Source organism: Lupinus angustifolius, chromosome LG07 (assembly GCF_001865875.1).
Source record: "Lupinus angustifolius cultivar Tanjil chromosome LG07, LupAngTanjil_v1.0, whole genome shotgun sequence".
In the NCBI taxonomy this organism is placed as follows: Eukaryota; Viridiplantae; Streptophyta; class Magnoliopsida; order Fabales; family Fabaceae; genus Lupinus; species Lupinus angustifolius.
This window is the reverse complement of record NC_032015.1, coordinates 18,290,110-18,303,594: the sequence shown is the minus strand read 5'-3', so window position 1 is coordinate 18,303,594 and position 13,485 is coordinate 18,290,110. Positions and strand designations below refer to the sequence as shown.

At 31.5% G+C, this 13,485-nt stretch overlaps 2 protein-coding genes across 2 annotated transcripts; one reads left to right on the top strand and one right to left on the bottom strand.

Annotated features, from left to right (window-relative positions):
- LOC109352593 (laccase-17-like) lies at positions 2,216 to 5,364 on the top strand. Its single transcript, XM_019594694.1, has 6 exons — positions 2,216 to 2,415; positions 2,498 to 2,649; positions 2,740 to 2,984; positions 3,099 to 3,227; positions 3,557 to 4,525; positions 4,976 to 5,364. The coding sequence occupies exons 1-6, from the start codon at positions 2,287 to 2,289 to the stop codon at positions 5,104 to 5,106; spliced, it is 1,755 nt and encodes a 584-aa protein (XP_019450239.1). The 5' UTR covers positions 2,216 to 2,286; the 3' UTR covers positions 5,107 to 5,364.
- Positions 7,393 to 10,898, bottom strand: LOC109352759 (laccase-2-like). Its single transcript, XM_019594952.1, has 6 exons — positions 10,782 to 10,898; positions 10,535 to 10,686; positions 10,174 to 10,418; positions 9,827 to 9,955; positions 8,421 to 9,377; positions 7,393 to 7,765 (listed from the first exon to the last, which is right to left on the bottom strand). Exons 1-6 carry the CDS (start codon positions 10,896 to 10,898, stop codon positions 7,635 to 7,637), a joined length of 1,731 nt encoding a protein of 576 aa, XP_019450497.1. The 3' UTR covers positions 7,393 to 7,634.

Genomic DNA, 13,485 nt, shown 5'->3' with positions numbered 1-13,485 from the left:
CCCGTTTTAGGGCGGCTGGACACATTTTCATGCACTGCCCGCCAATAAGTGCGGGCGGGCAGGCCCCGTGGGCTTTGCCCAAATTGTCAATAATATCTATCTCAAACAACGTCTCATTCCTGTTTGAGCCAATAAGAATGTTACTTTTTATTTTTAATTTTTTATTCATGTGACAATATCTGATTGACGTGAAATAAAGAGTGAAATAGCATTGAAAATTGAAAATATGTTACCTCTGTCCCTAAACTGATGAACCAATGTTTTATATCACAATAATATAATATTGTTTTACCATAAGTCCATAACTTCCAAGTTTTGCATGTTGTGAAATGTAAGAGATTTATATAATGAGTGAAAGTTACATAAGTCTTTATCTTCAACCCTAATATATATCAAATTGCATGCATATCTTCAATATAAAATTGTTTTAGTATCTGAAGCATCTTTAGTGATGCAAAGTTGCTGGTGTCTATTTTTTTTATACATTTCATCATGAAAATATTAATGCATTCAACTCATGCAAAATAAATTGTTTGATATCCTCTATCTTTATTTACTTAGTTTGATCCTATAAATTCTTTTTTGTTTTTTTTGTTATAATTTTCTTTTGTTTTACTTGGTTTGTATGTTGTGAATAAAGTTAGTCATTTTTTAGGAACGAATAAAGTATTATATAACCTTGCATGTTGAATTTCAAAACTTTAGTTTTTACATTTTAATCCGAACACAACAAAATATTAAACTTATGTTTATAAATAAAAGGAAACATTAGCATATTACTAAATAGATTTGTGATTTTTGTGAAGTAGCATAAGGTGTAACATCAAAAGCTGTTAAGTGTTTGCATTAGTATGAAATTAACAACCGACACATCTAACGAAACAATGTGGTTACAAACATTCAACTTTTCCAATTCTTCCTTTATTAGTAAGTTTTAATGGTAGGAGCCTGAAGTTTACGTCTCAACAAAATTCATCTAACCCAGTTTGTAATAATCAATCCCTTTCGGATATTAGGATTATCTATCATCATTCATTTGTATTACTTATATATTTATATTATCGATACAAACATTTTTATTCTGGATCATCACTACTGATAGTTTTCTCCGGAAAAGAATCATCTTCAATAATAAAAAGACAAATTATTAATTTCGTCATTATATTTAAAAGTAAAAATGTCATCACATTAATATAAAGATTAAAACTATCAACTGTCACATCATATAATTTTTTCCATTTTTTATGTACTTCTCTCTCTATTACGAGAGGATTCTGACTCGTTTTGTACAAGTTTTATTGGTTAAACAAAATTTACTTTGATAATCCATGCCTTAAAAATAATTAATCTTGAATTTTCAGCTGGGCACCCTTTAATATAATTTGAGCAAATTGTCCTTGGATCTCTTACGGTTAAAGATCTCATTAAATATCAATTTTTTTGTTATTATCCAATCTTTATCACATGTATCATTGTCAACCTTTAATTTTGACTAGGAAATGTTGATTACATTGATCAAAGAATGAGTTCATGTTGTATCATAAATTATGTTTATTAATAAAATATTAATTTTTAAATATTTCTTAATTGTTTCGTCCGGGTTGGCTTTCTCATGCCTCTAAAAATTAAAGTAAACTCCATTTAATATGCCCTCTTTGTTACATGTTATAATAGTCTCATTCACATATACTCAAATTACCTACGAGTGATTCTACCACCCTTCTATATTATTCTAATATATTGATTATTAATCTTATCTTATTGTCTGGCATGTCTATTCATTTAATACAATATTTTCATCTTTATTACATTAAATTTATTCTCTTATTAACATTTTATTTCCGACATCCAATTTCATATAGTATTACATGTCTTATTGCATCAAAGTAAAATTTCCTCATATATCATTGACTAATTGACCATTAAAAAAATCTATTGAGTTGGGCAATCTAATCATTACTTACTTGTCCAACAAGGGTCATTTTGGTAAAATAAAGTTAGAGAGTTAAGAAAATTACATTATTATCTAGCTTGAAATGTACTCTATACTCTAAGCATTACCAGCAACAAGCTAGTGTGGTGTGATTCAAATTTGGAACTTTGTTTCTGAAGGAATTAAATGTCTTTAATATTTCATTTTCAATCACCTAATTAACTAATCACACTAATTCAATTTCTACTATATAAACTGCTTCATTTTCCATTATATCCATCCAAAGAAAATAACAACTATAATTGTCTAGTGCAAAATCTTAAGAAGATTTTAAGAAGAAAAAAAAAAGGAAAATGGGTTTTGCTTATCTTAGCATTCCAAGTTTCTTGAGTGCTATTTTTCTTGTGTTATGTGCTGTGTCAATATTGCCAGATATAACACATGCAAAACATGCTAGAGTAACAAGACATTACAAGTTTAATGTATGTTTGTTGCATTTTATTGTCATGTTTTTTTTAAGACAAGTTTAATGTATGTTCATTGCATGTTTTTTCTTCTATGCAGATCAAATTGAAAAATGTCACAAGACTTTGCCAAACAAAGAGCGTTGTGACTGTCAATGGACAATTTCCGGGTCCTAGAGTCATAGCACGAGAAGGCGATCGACTCGTAATTAAAGTGGTTAACCATGTTCAGTACAATGTTTCCATTCATTGGTAATATTGTACTATAAGGCCTCACGGTTCAATTTGTTTCAATCGTTAAATTGTAGCACGTTTTTTTTAACGTCTGCTTCGTTTTCTCAGGCATGGAATTCGGCAACTGAAAAGCGGTTGGGCAGACGGACCTGCATATATCACACAATGTCCGATTCAGACAGGCCAAAGTTATGTATACAATTTCACAGTCATAGGCCAAAGAGGAACATTGTGGTGGCATGCACATATTTCTTGGCTTAGAGCAACACTTTATGGTCCTATTGTAATTCTTCCGAAAAGACATGTTCCTTATCCATTCCCTCAACCTCACAAAGAAGTCCCTATCACATTGGGTATGTTGAGAGCCTTTAAACTATGTCACATTTTATTATGCCCTTAAATATTAGAATGTACACATTTTCCTTCTAAACTTGCATGCTATAACTTCAGCATTGGATAAAATGCAGGGGAATGGTGGAAAGCCGATACGGAAGCGGTTATAAACCAAGCAACACAAACAGGCTTGGCGCCGAATACCTCAGATGCTCACACTATCAATGGTCTTCCAGGTCTTCTCTACAACTGCTCTGCCAAAGGTATGGACATAGTACTACATAAAAGAAAACTTGAATGCGTTTTTTATCTCCTAACTTAATTGCGAAGCTCGTCTCCCCGACTTTTTTCGGATAGTTTTGGTCCTCGAACTATTTCAGTTACGCAATGTTAGTCCTTTTGTCATGTTTCTATCCAAAAAACTGCGGACAAGCATAAGCATTGTCGATTGTTAGGACTTTTAGTCACGACAATTCCTAAGGATTAATCTCACAACAATGGCAGATCGATAGTAAAGAAATTGTCAACCCTTAACCATATATGATTATTGCTTAGCTGCATTTCATTAAGTTAACATTTTCTATTTCTATAGATACCTTCAAGCTCAAGGTGAAGCCGGGAAAGACGTACCTGCTTCGTCTAATCAATGCTGCACTTAATGATGAGATTTTCTTTAGCATTGCCAATCACACCCTCACTGTGGTTGAAGCTGATGCTGTTTATGTAAAGCCTTTCAGAACAAACATTGTTCTGATCACACCTGGTCAAACAACTAATGTCCTTCTGAAAACCAAATCCAAGGCTCCAAATGCTACCTTTGTCATAGCTGCAAGGCCTTTTGCTACAGGTCCGGCTACTTTCGACAATACCACAACCACCGGCTTGCTCGAGTACAAGACAACATCATCACCAACAAACACTAAATTAAGTAACAAACTTCCTCTCCTTAGACCTGTGCTTCCGAAATTCAATGACACGGCCTTCGCAGCTAATTTCAACAACAGAATCCGTAGCTTGGCCAACGCGAAATTCCCAGCCAAGGTTCCGAAAACTGTCGATAAGCACTTCTTCTTCACAGTTGGCTTAGGACTTAGTACATGCTCAAAAAATCAATCATGCCAAGGGCCTAATAACACAAGGGTAGCAGCTGCAATAAACAATGTATCATTTGTGATGCCTAACATTGCATTACTCCAATCACATTTCTTCAACAAATCCAAAGGAGTTTACACTACTGATTTCCCTACAAACCCACCTTTCAAATTCAACTACACTGGCACTGCACCTAGCAACATTATAGTAACAAGTGGAACTAAACTATTGGTGTTACCTTACAAGACAAGTGTTGAGGTTGTCCTTCAAGATACTAGCATTATTGGTGCTGAAAGTCATCCACTTCATCTTCATGGATTTAACTTCTTTATTGTGGGACAAGGTGTTGGAAACTTTGACCCTAAGAAAGACCCTTCAAAGTTCAATCTTGTTGATCCTGCTGAGAGGAACACTGCTAGTGTACCTTCTGGAGGGTGGGTTGCTATTCGTTTCATTGCAGATAACCCAGGTGAGTACTATACAATTAACAAGAGTTTATGTTCATTGTTACTTCATATATATATATTTCATAATTCACATTGGATTGCAAATATTTTAAGATTGGTTTGATAATGATTATAAGTTTTGTCTAGTGAAAGATTAACTTCATAAACTTATTGAAAAATACATGCAAAAATGATAAGTCCTACTATAGAATAAAATTGGTTTCTTTCTATCTTATAACATGACCCTTTTAAGTTACATTTAGGATTATTTTCTATCTTCACTCCAATTGAGAATTAACAAATCCAAATGTGTTGATTTCATATTATTAGTATAAGTAACATTATTCGAAAAAGATATGTGTATTGACAATGTAAGAGTTTTTTACGTTATCATTGTATTATATATCATTCATATTTAATCAAATATTACGGTAAATGATATATTGATGCGTATAAATTTTTACACCCGATAGGAGTTTGGTTTATGCATTGCCACCTTGAAGTGCATACAAGTTGGGGTTTGAAAATGGCATGGATAGTCCAAGATGGAAAACAGCATAATCAGAAGCTGCCACCTCCACCCTTTGATCTTCCCAAATGTTAAGAGATTGGTCCAAAAATGTTATTTTTTTAGTTCTGTTCTCATGCTGTTTTTTTAAGTTAGTGATATTTCTTAGGTGCTTTGTTCCAAAAAAACATTGGGCACTTTGATTTTAATGATTGTTTCAGAACCAACTAGGAAAAATTATGAGAGAGTTTTGTTTAGGTTACAGTATTCAATTATCTATTTGAATGTATGGTTAAAAAAAGTATTATATGCTTGAATGTAATACAGTATTCTTTTGCAAGAAACAGTATTTTGAGAAAGTCTATGGTTCTTTTTTTCAAGGGAACATGTGTATTTTTCTTTGGCAGTTATTAGAAATATTTAAAACATCAAATAAAGCTTCTAAGTCAGTTCCAAGTCTGTTTACGAGTGGAGGATAATGGAAAGAAAGGAAAGACTCGAGAGTTATGAATTATATTTGTGAGACTTTGAAATCTTCTATTTTCATTTCTTTCTCTCCAAAAGTTAACTTACAAACAAACCTATACTGTATATAAACCTGGTCACTGCACAAAAAGAACAATAAAATTAACTAAAATTTGGTTGGGTTAAAGATTATGCTTATGAAGTTTTTGCACTAAACCACATCAATTTTAGACGTGATGAATGACTAAGATTGCTATACCTCAATTAATTAACAAAATATTAAAATTTGATCTAGATTCACATTTTGGTTGAGAAGCCCAACCCAATTATAAAAAGGGTTCAAGTTCGGCTTAGAGATAAACAAATATAATAATAACTAGAGAATCTAATGTAATTTTTACAATAAAAAAGGTATAAGTGTAATTAAGTCTAATCTTAAGAGAACTAAGTGTAATTTTCCACACAAAAAATGTTTACTTAGTTTAACTTAAGTAACTTTTACAACCCTATTTTCTCTATTGGTTTTTGTTAAGTTGACAATGTTTTACTTGCTAAATTGAAAACCCTCCTTTGAGAAATTTTAATATGTTTTATAATGAGTAAAACATGAAATTAGGTCCACTAATGTATATATAGAGATAGAGAGAGAGAGGTGAAAATGGAATATTTCTAGTTGTACATGCTATTATTCTTTTGCATTAACATTTGTAAGCATTCTTTTCAGCTTCTAAATGGGGCAACAAAACATTTTGAGGTCAACTATATGATTGAACGATGTCATAATGTTTTATTATAAATAATATTTATTGGCAAAATCTTTCATTATCATTTAATCAATGGTAAGAACAAATTTAATCAATGGTAGGAACTAGTTTACAAATATCAGTACCTTAATTTTTCTTACTTTCATTTGACTCCTATTTATCAGTATTGTGAAATTTCTATTCAATTAAAGAATAATGAATGATTTAGTCAGAGTTTCTGCTCATAGTATAAGATGGAATTTAGGGATGTATAGGACTCGGCTCTACCCGCTCATCCAGTTTGACTTGGTTATGATCCGTCCAAATAGGGCTGGGTCTCATGGGTCAAATGTCGAGTTCAGGTTCAAAAATTAGACTTAGACAATATTTAGGGTCAGATAGAGAAAAAGCATGGCCCAACTTAACTGATCTCGTGGTCACTTACTTATCATGTTTGCATGTGTTTGTTTCTATTCAATTGTGTACATAATAAAGACATCCATTGTGTTGAAAGTATCATTGATTTTCTAAAGTTTTTATCATATATACATGATTAACAATATATATACATATATTATTTCATATGTCAAATCACATATTCATAATAATAATATGTAAAATATTGACAAGACTGTATAAGAAAAAGATACATTCTATTTAATCGGGTATAGTTCGGGTTCAAATGTTGTCTCAATTCATATTTGCGGTCGAGTTAGCTTCGGGTCTAGAGCCGGATCCAAGTTCAAAAAAATGACCTACCAATATTTAAGGTCGGGTAAGGGACAAACCTTTCCCGATCCATGCTGACCCCTAAGACAGATAAATAAAACAAAATAATTTATGAAATCTCTAGTTCAACTGTCCCTATTGTAGAATAGTTGTACCATACCATAATTTTCATTATGCATCTTTTTCAATTTAATAATGCCATAATTAGTATGAATTCTTGAATGTAAAACATTGATTAGTTCTTAAGTTTTAACAAATCATCATTTTACTTCTTATATATAAGTTGAAGATAAATGTGTTACTTAGACTTTGAATATAAGCAAAAACAGTGAGTAAAAGAAGGAATCATGATTCATGAGAGAAACTAATCAGAGATTAAGTAACAGACACTGCTTTTATTATTCAACCAAACCAACCAACCAAACATGAAAATAACATTAAGACTATCACAACTTATTCATTTTCCCTTAACGCATCAAAAAATGTCACAACTATTTCATTATTAACAAAAAATCTAGTAGTCGATATTTTTCGACTGACTTTACCTAACCATCACTCGACCCGGGGTCGATCAAACTGGTATAATGGTATAGTCGATCAAAAACAATATAGAAAGGGAAGCATTTCCAATATAACTAAGGAAATGAAGCAAAGCCAATGCATATGGACCCAAAGGGTCAATCAAAGTCAGCATTTTGGAAGATCAGAAGGTGGTGGTTGCAGCTTCTGGTTAGGACCAGGTCCATCTAATACTAGCCATGCCATTCTCAAACCCCAACTTGTATGAATGTCTAGGTGACAGTGCATGAACCACACCCCTGTTGCAACCACAAGAGTCATTGATGTGTGACAAACTAGTTCACAAACTAATGCATCATGAATGATAATGTCTCTTTATCTGCTATAACTATTTGTTACAAAAGGGACATTTTTGTTATAGAAAGTGACTAATCTGATTAGATTACTAAGTTTTAGACAAGAACCTTATACATATTATATTATATCTATCTAACTTTGGACTATTAAAAAATTATATGAAAGCTTAAAGTATAGCAGATTATTATTAATGACTCAGTTTTTGTCTCACATGCATGTTACTACACATATTGTTGTTTACATTAGCAATGATATACTACTTTTTTTACACACCTACTTTTATTGATCAATATTCATAATCATCTATGTCTTTTACTTTGAAAACAATGATGTATTAAATATTGATCATGAGGTTTACATAGTAGATATGAAAAAATATTAGTCAAAAAGTTGTGTGTGATGATCATTTTTCTATTCACGTATACTTAGTTGTGGGTTCGAGTCTCATCCACAACAAACTTAAAAAAGTAGTCATAAGGTGGTCTAATGATTAGGATGAAGGGTATAAGGAATTGAGTGTAGGAGATTGAGATTTCGAGTCTCGCCACAACAAAAATACTAATATTATTAACATTTGCCGATAAAAAAAATATATACCTGGGTTGTCAGCACGGAAGCGAATGACAATCCAGCCACCAGCAGGAACACCAGCAGTGTTCCTCTGAACAGGATCAACCACATTAAACTTTGCAGGGTCTTTGTTCTTATCATAGTTTCCAAAACCTTGTCCAACAACAAAGAAATCATAGCCATGAAGATGCAAAGGGTGGCTTTCAGTTCCAAGAATACTAGTACTCTGCAATACCAACTCAACACTAGTATTGAACTTCAACACCACCAACTTAGTACCATTGTTAACATTAGTATTATTAGGTGGTGTTCCTGTGTAGTTGAAAGTTCTCAAAGGAAAACTAGGAAAATCAGTGTTGAAAACATTTTTAGACCACTTTCCAGAATAATAATCTTGCATAATAGAAACTGATGGAAGTGTAAAAGATATGTTATTCACTGAGGCTGCAAATTTTGTAGTGTTACTTGGTCCTTGGCATGTTGTGTTTTTTGGACAAGGATTAGTTCCTAGTCCTACAGTGAAGAAAAAACTCTTATCCACTTTCTTTGGTACATTTATAGGGAATTTATCACTACCCAAGCTTCTAAATTTTCCTGTGAAATTTGCTACAAAGTTTGTAGCATTTATTGGTGGAAAAGTGGGTTTTAGAAGAGTTAAGTTTCTAATATGAGAATGGTGTTTATAGTGAAGTATACCAGATGTAGTGGAATTATCAAAGGTACCTTGGCCTGAAAAATAAGGCCTAGCAGCTATAAGAAAAGTGGCATTAGGGTAATATGGTTTGGTTTTGAGTAAAACATTTGTTGTTTGTCCTGGTGCTATGAGAAGTGTTTCTGTTTCAAATGGTTTGGTGTATGATGCATCAGCTTCAACAATAGTTAGAGTGTGATTTGCAATGCTGAAAAAGAGTTCTTCGTTGAGTGCAGCATTGATTAATCTCAGTAGATATGTTTTGCCTGGTTTCACCTTTAGCTTGAATGTATCTGCAAAATTCATGTATGAATATTAGTTGTTTATGGTATATGTGATATAGTGAATTCGATGTGCCGTATATAAGATAAATGAGAGAATTATGTAACGATCGACTCTTTAGAAGTACATGTAGTGGTGTATGATTGATTGATATTATGAAAAATATACTATACCAATGCAATAAATATTAAGTTGTTATTATATGTTGCATGATTTGTAGTAGTGTAAAGTGTACTTTTTTTTATACTACTAAGATATTTTATCACATCCTTTGGGGTAAGGAACTAATCTTTTTCAGAATATACGATTATCTTTTTTAATAAACATTGCTCTCAGGAATCGAACTCTTGAGTTTTGATCATTCAGAAAATCTAGTAAAACATTATGCCACTAAACTAATACCTTGTTGTATAGTGTTTTTTTTTATATGAGTGAAAATGGGGTGAATAAAATATGATACCTTTATTGGAGCAATTATAAAAAGGCCCTGGAAGACCATTTATGGTGTATGCATCTGAAACATTGGGTCCCCCTCCTACCTTCAAGGCCTGACTTATAACAGCTTCTGGATCAACATTGAACCATTCCCCTGAAATCCCACAACATTATCTATCATTCATCTGTATTACTGATTTTGAAGAGTCAAAGTCAATGACGATTATACATAAATAGTGGATGATGCAATGATAATGTATAAAACTCATATATTGTCGGTGGATACAACTTTTTCTCTACAAGACCTAAAGTTATTAAAAGAATTATGCATGGTCTTAGCTACTATTAGCTACTAAATATTAATTATTATACCTAAAATAATGGGGATTTCCTTATATGGTTTCTGAAATGGATATGGGTCATTGTGCTTAGGTAGAATTATGATGGGTCCATAAATGGTTGCTCTTAGCCATGATATATGAGCATGCCAAAGCAAAGTCCCTCTTTGTCCTATGATTGTGAAATTGTATGTGTATGATTGATTTGTTTGTATAGGACATTGTGTCACATATGCTGGTCCATCAGCCCAACCACTTCTTATTTGACGAATTCCGTGCCTGAAAAAAAAAAATACAGTGATAATATAAAAAATTCTTACATTATCGGTTTATACATTTTTTCTCTATATTAAAATGTACATACAAATGAATAACACAAGGGCATAGATACATACCAATGAATGGTTACATTGTTTGAGACATGGTTAACCACCTTAACTAGTACCCTATCACCTTCCCTTGCTACTAAGGGAGGTCCTGGGAATTTTCCATTCACACTAAGAATGTTCCTTGTGTGGCACAATCTTGTGACTTTAAGGTACTCAACCTTAAAAAGTAAAGAAGTAGAAAAATTATGAGTGAAAAAGAAAATGAAAATTTTATGAAGAAATAAAGTTTATGGAGCAAGAGTTTGTAATGTACATTGAATGTATAGTGCCTTGTTATGCTCATTGCCAACTCAGGAAATAAACTTAGTATAACCCATAAACCAAACATAAGAATTCTCATAGATGCAAATGAAAGAAAGTGAATTTTCATTTTCTTGTCTTAGTTCTTGTTTTGAAAAAATGGGTCTTATTTATAAGGAGAAAATGAGAGAATATTATACCAAAATAAGAAAATAGAATGAAGCATTATGATCCATTTTTGTGGTGGTAATGTAACCATGTCTTATAGACATGGCATTAGGTTTAGTTGAATTTTAGAGTGGATATGAAGTAATAAATGAGAGGTTCTAAGTATCACACTTACCCTTTAAACATATTCTTTTTTCCTACAAATAAAAAGTTCATACATAGTGTTGTCTCAAAGACAATATGATTGATTACATGCTAAAGGATACAATTTCACATCATTGTTGCTAAACAGTCAATTTTGTTCTAGATTAATACTAAATTATTATAAAATAATGTTATTTTGATAATAAAATTATGGCAATTTTAAGTTATCCTTTAAAAGGATAAGACTCTATTTTACTACAACACCATAATTGATATAAAAGGAGGACATTGGTCTAGTGCTATAAGATCTATTAAATCCATAAATATTACATTAGACAAAAGGTTAAAGTTTTAATTTTTGTGAGCGATACATATTAAGAATGACAATAGATATTAATTTCTTATTCATAAGATGAGAAATATCATTATAGAATGGAAATAATATTGTAGATATCAAATGGGATAGCATTCAAAAGTTTAAAATGTACCTTGATCTATGACTGATTGCTTTTAATATGAGTTATGTTTATGTGGTAGTGCTTCTTTCATGTGATTTTCTAAAAAAAGGTGGGTCAAAATCATTTACTTGTACCAAGTTACGCTAATGGTAATGAATGTCCTAAATTACTAATTAAAAATTAGAAGTAGAAATATAATATTAAGAGGAAAGTATGTATAGAAATTTGTCACTATATTATCAATCATTTATTTTCATTTATTATTCACTACTAAATATAAAAGTAATACAAATGAATAGTGAATGATATACTAACTGAGCATATGTCTTTACACTGTTAATACATAAATATTACACTATAAATATAATTATTATGAGGATTTTAATTCCTATATGTATCAAAGTTTCCCTAATCAACAATTTAAGTCACTAGTCTTAATTATAAGACATCCTTAACAGAATTATATGTAGCAATATGAGTAATTAATTTACTTGATTTTGAAAAAATAATATAGCATTACAAATTTTCCTTTCTAAGACTCAAATCTATATCCATAGACCAAATCACTCTGGTTCTCTTTGGTTGTGGACCACCAAATCACATTTTTTTTGTACGTTTAATAATAAAAAACTAATATTTTTTAAAGTATGTAACTAATCTCAACAAATATCGCCACCCGGAATCGAAACTTAACAATTCAACAGAGAACTTTAATGGTGTTGTATTCTATCACAACTAAAATTTGCATTAATCAACATATTCGTTCTGCTATGTGTATCACTTTTGTAACTGAGAAAAAAGATTTTAGAACAAAAATAGAGAATCATCATTCCTCAGCAACAGCATCAATCAAAGTGGTGTAGCAATATTACACTAAAAAATCAAAAGTGAAACTTTAATTTGCTAAATTATAAACCAAAACTCAACTTTTCTCACACCCTTTCGTTCCTTATGCTTGAATCATCAAACACCATAGTTTGTTGATTGGAAACACATGGGTGAGCATAATAAGACTCTCAATTCTCATGACTAAAAATTCAGTCTTACCCGTAATCGGAGACATTCTTTCCGATATATGAACATAAGACCTCGTAATCACTAAGCATTAACTTTACAATTTTGCCAATCAAAAAAATACCAAACAAATTACATTCTTCCATTACATTCCAATTCCATATAAATTTCATTTTCATAATTCCAGTGAGTAATTCACCTCGTAATGTTAATTTTTGGAGCATAAAAGCAAGTACAATGTTACATACTTACATTTTTAAACTACAACTACAAGAGCGTGTACAAAAGAAACCATAATAGAATCAAAATTGTAAAACAAGAATCTTAAAAGACCAAAACATAAATAAAAGACCACAACATAGTATAATGAGAGAAATAAATATACACAATCTTATTCTCAAAAACCGATATAAATGATGATACCAATTACCAAATATGGAACTAGGAGAGTACACATTGACATAAAACATATGTCATAATTCTGTATAACAAATTTATTTCACAAATTATTAACTAAAATAACATACTAAAAACGAATGCTTACCAATAACACTATATATAAATTATTCTTATTATAACAATATAAAATATATAAAATGAAAACTCTCTTTCACTCCTAAAAACTAAAAATCAAATTTATTTCCTTAACCTAAACTTGTTGCTACTTTATTACGCACATGCTTCTTTTCTAGCAGGAATAGCAAAAAAGGTATCTAGATCAGGTGGGTTGAAGTAACCTTCCTTTGGCGGAGAGCGTCTCTTTCCGGCGACCGGCTTCTTCCTAGGCGGCGGCGGAGGGCAAATAAACACCGCTGGAATCTGATTCTGTAACAACCTTGGTGTTCTGCACTCATCTTCCCACTCTCTAGAATCACCCATAGCACTAACCAAATCAAAATTTAACTGTATATTCAGATACCCTTTTGAACGTTC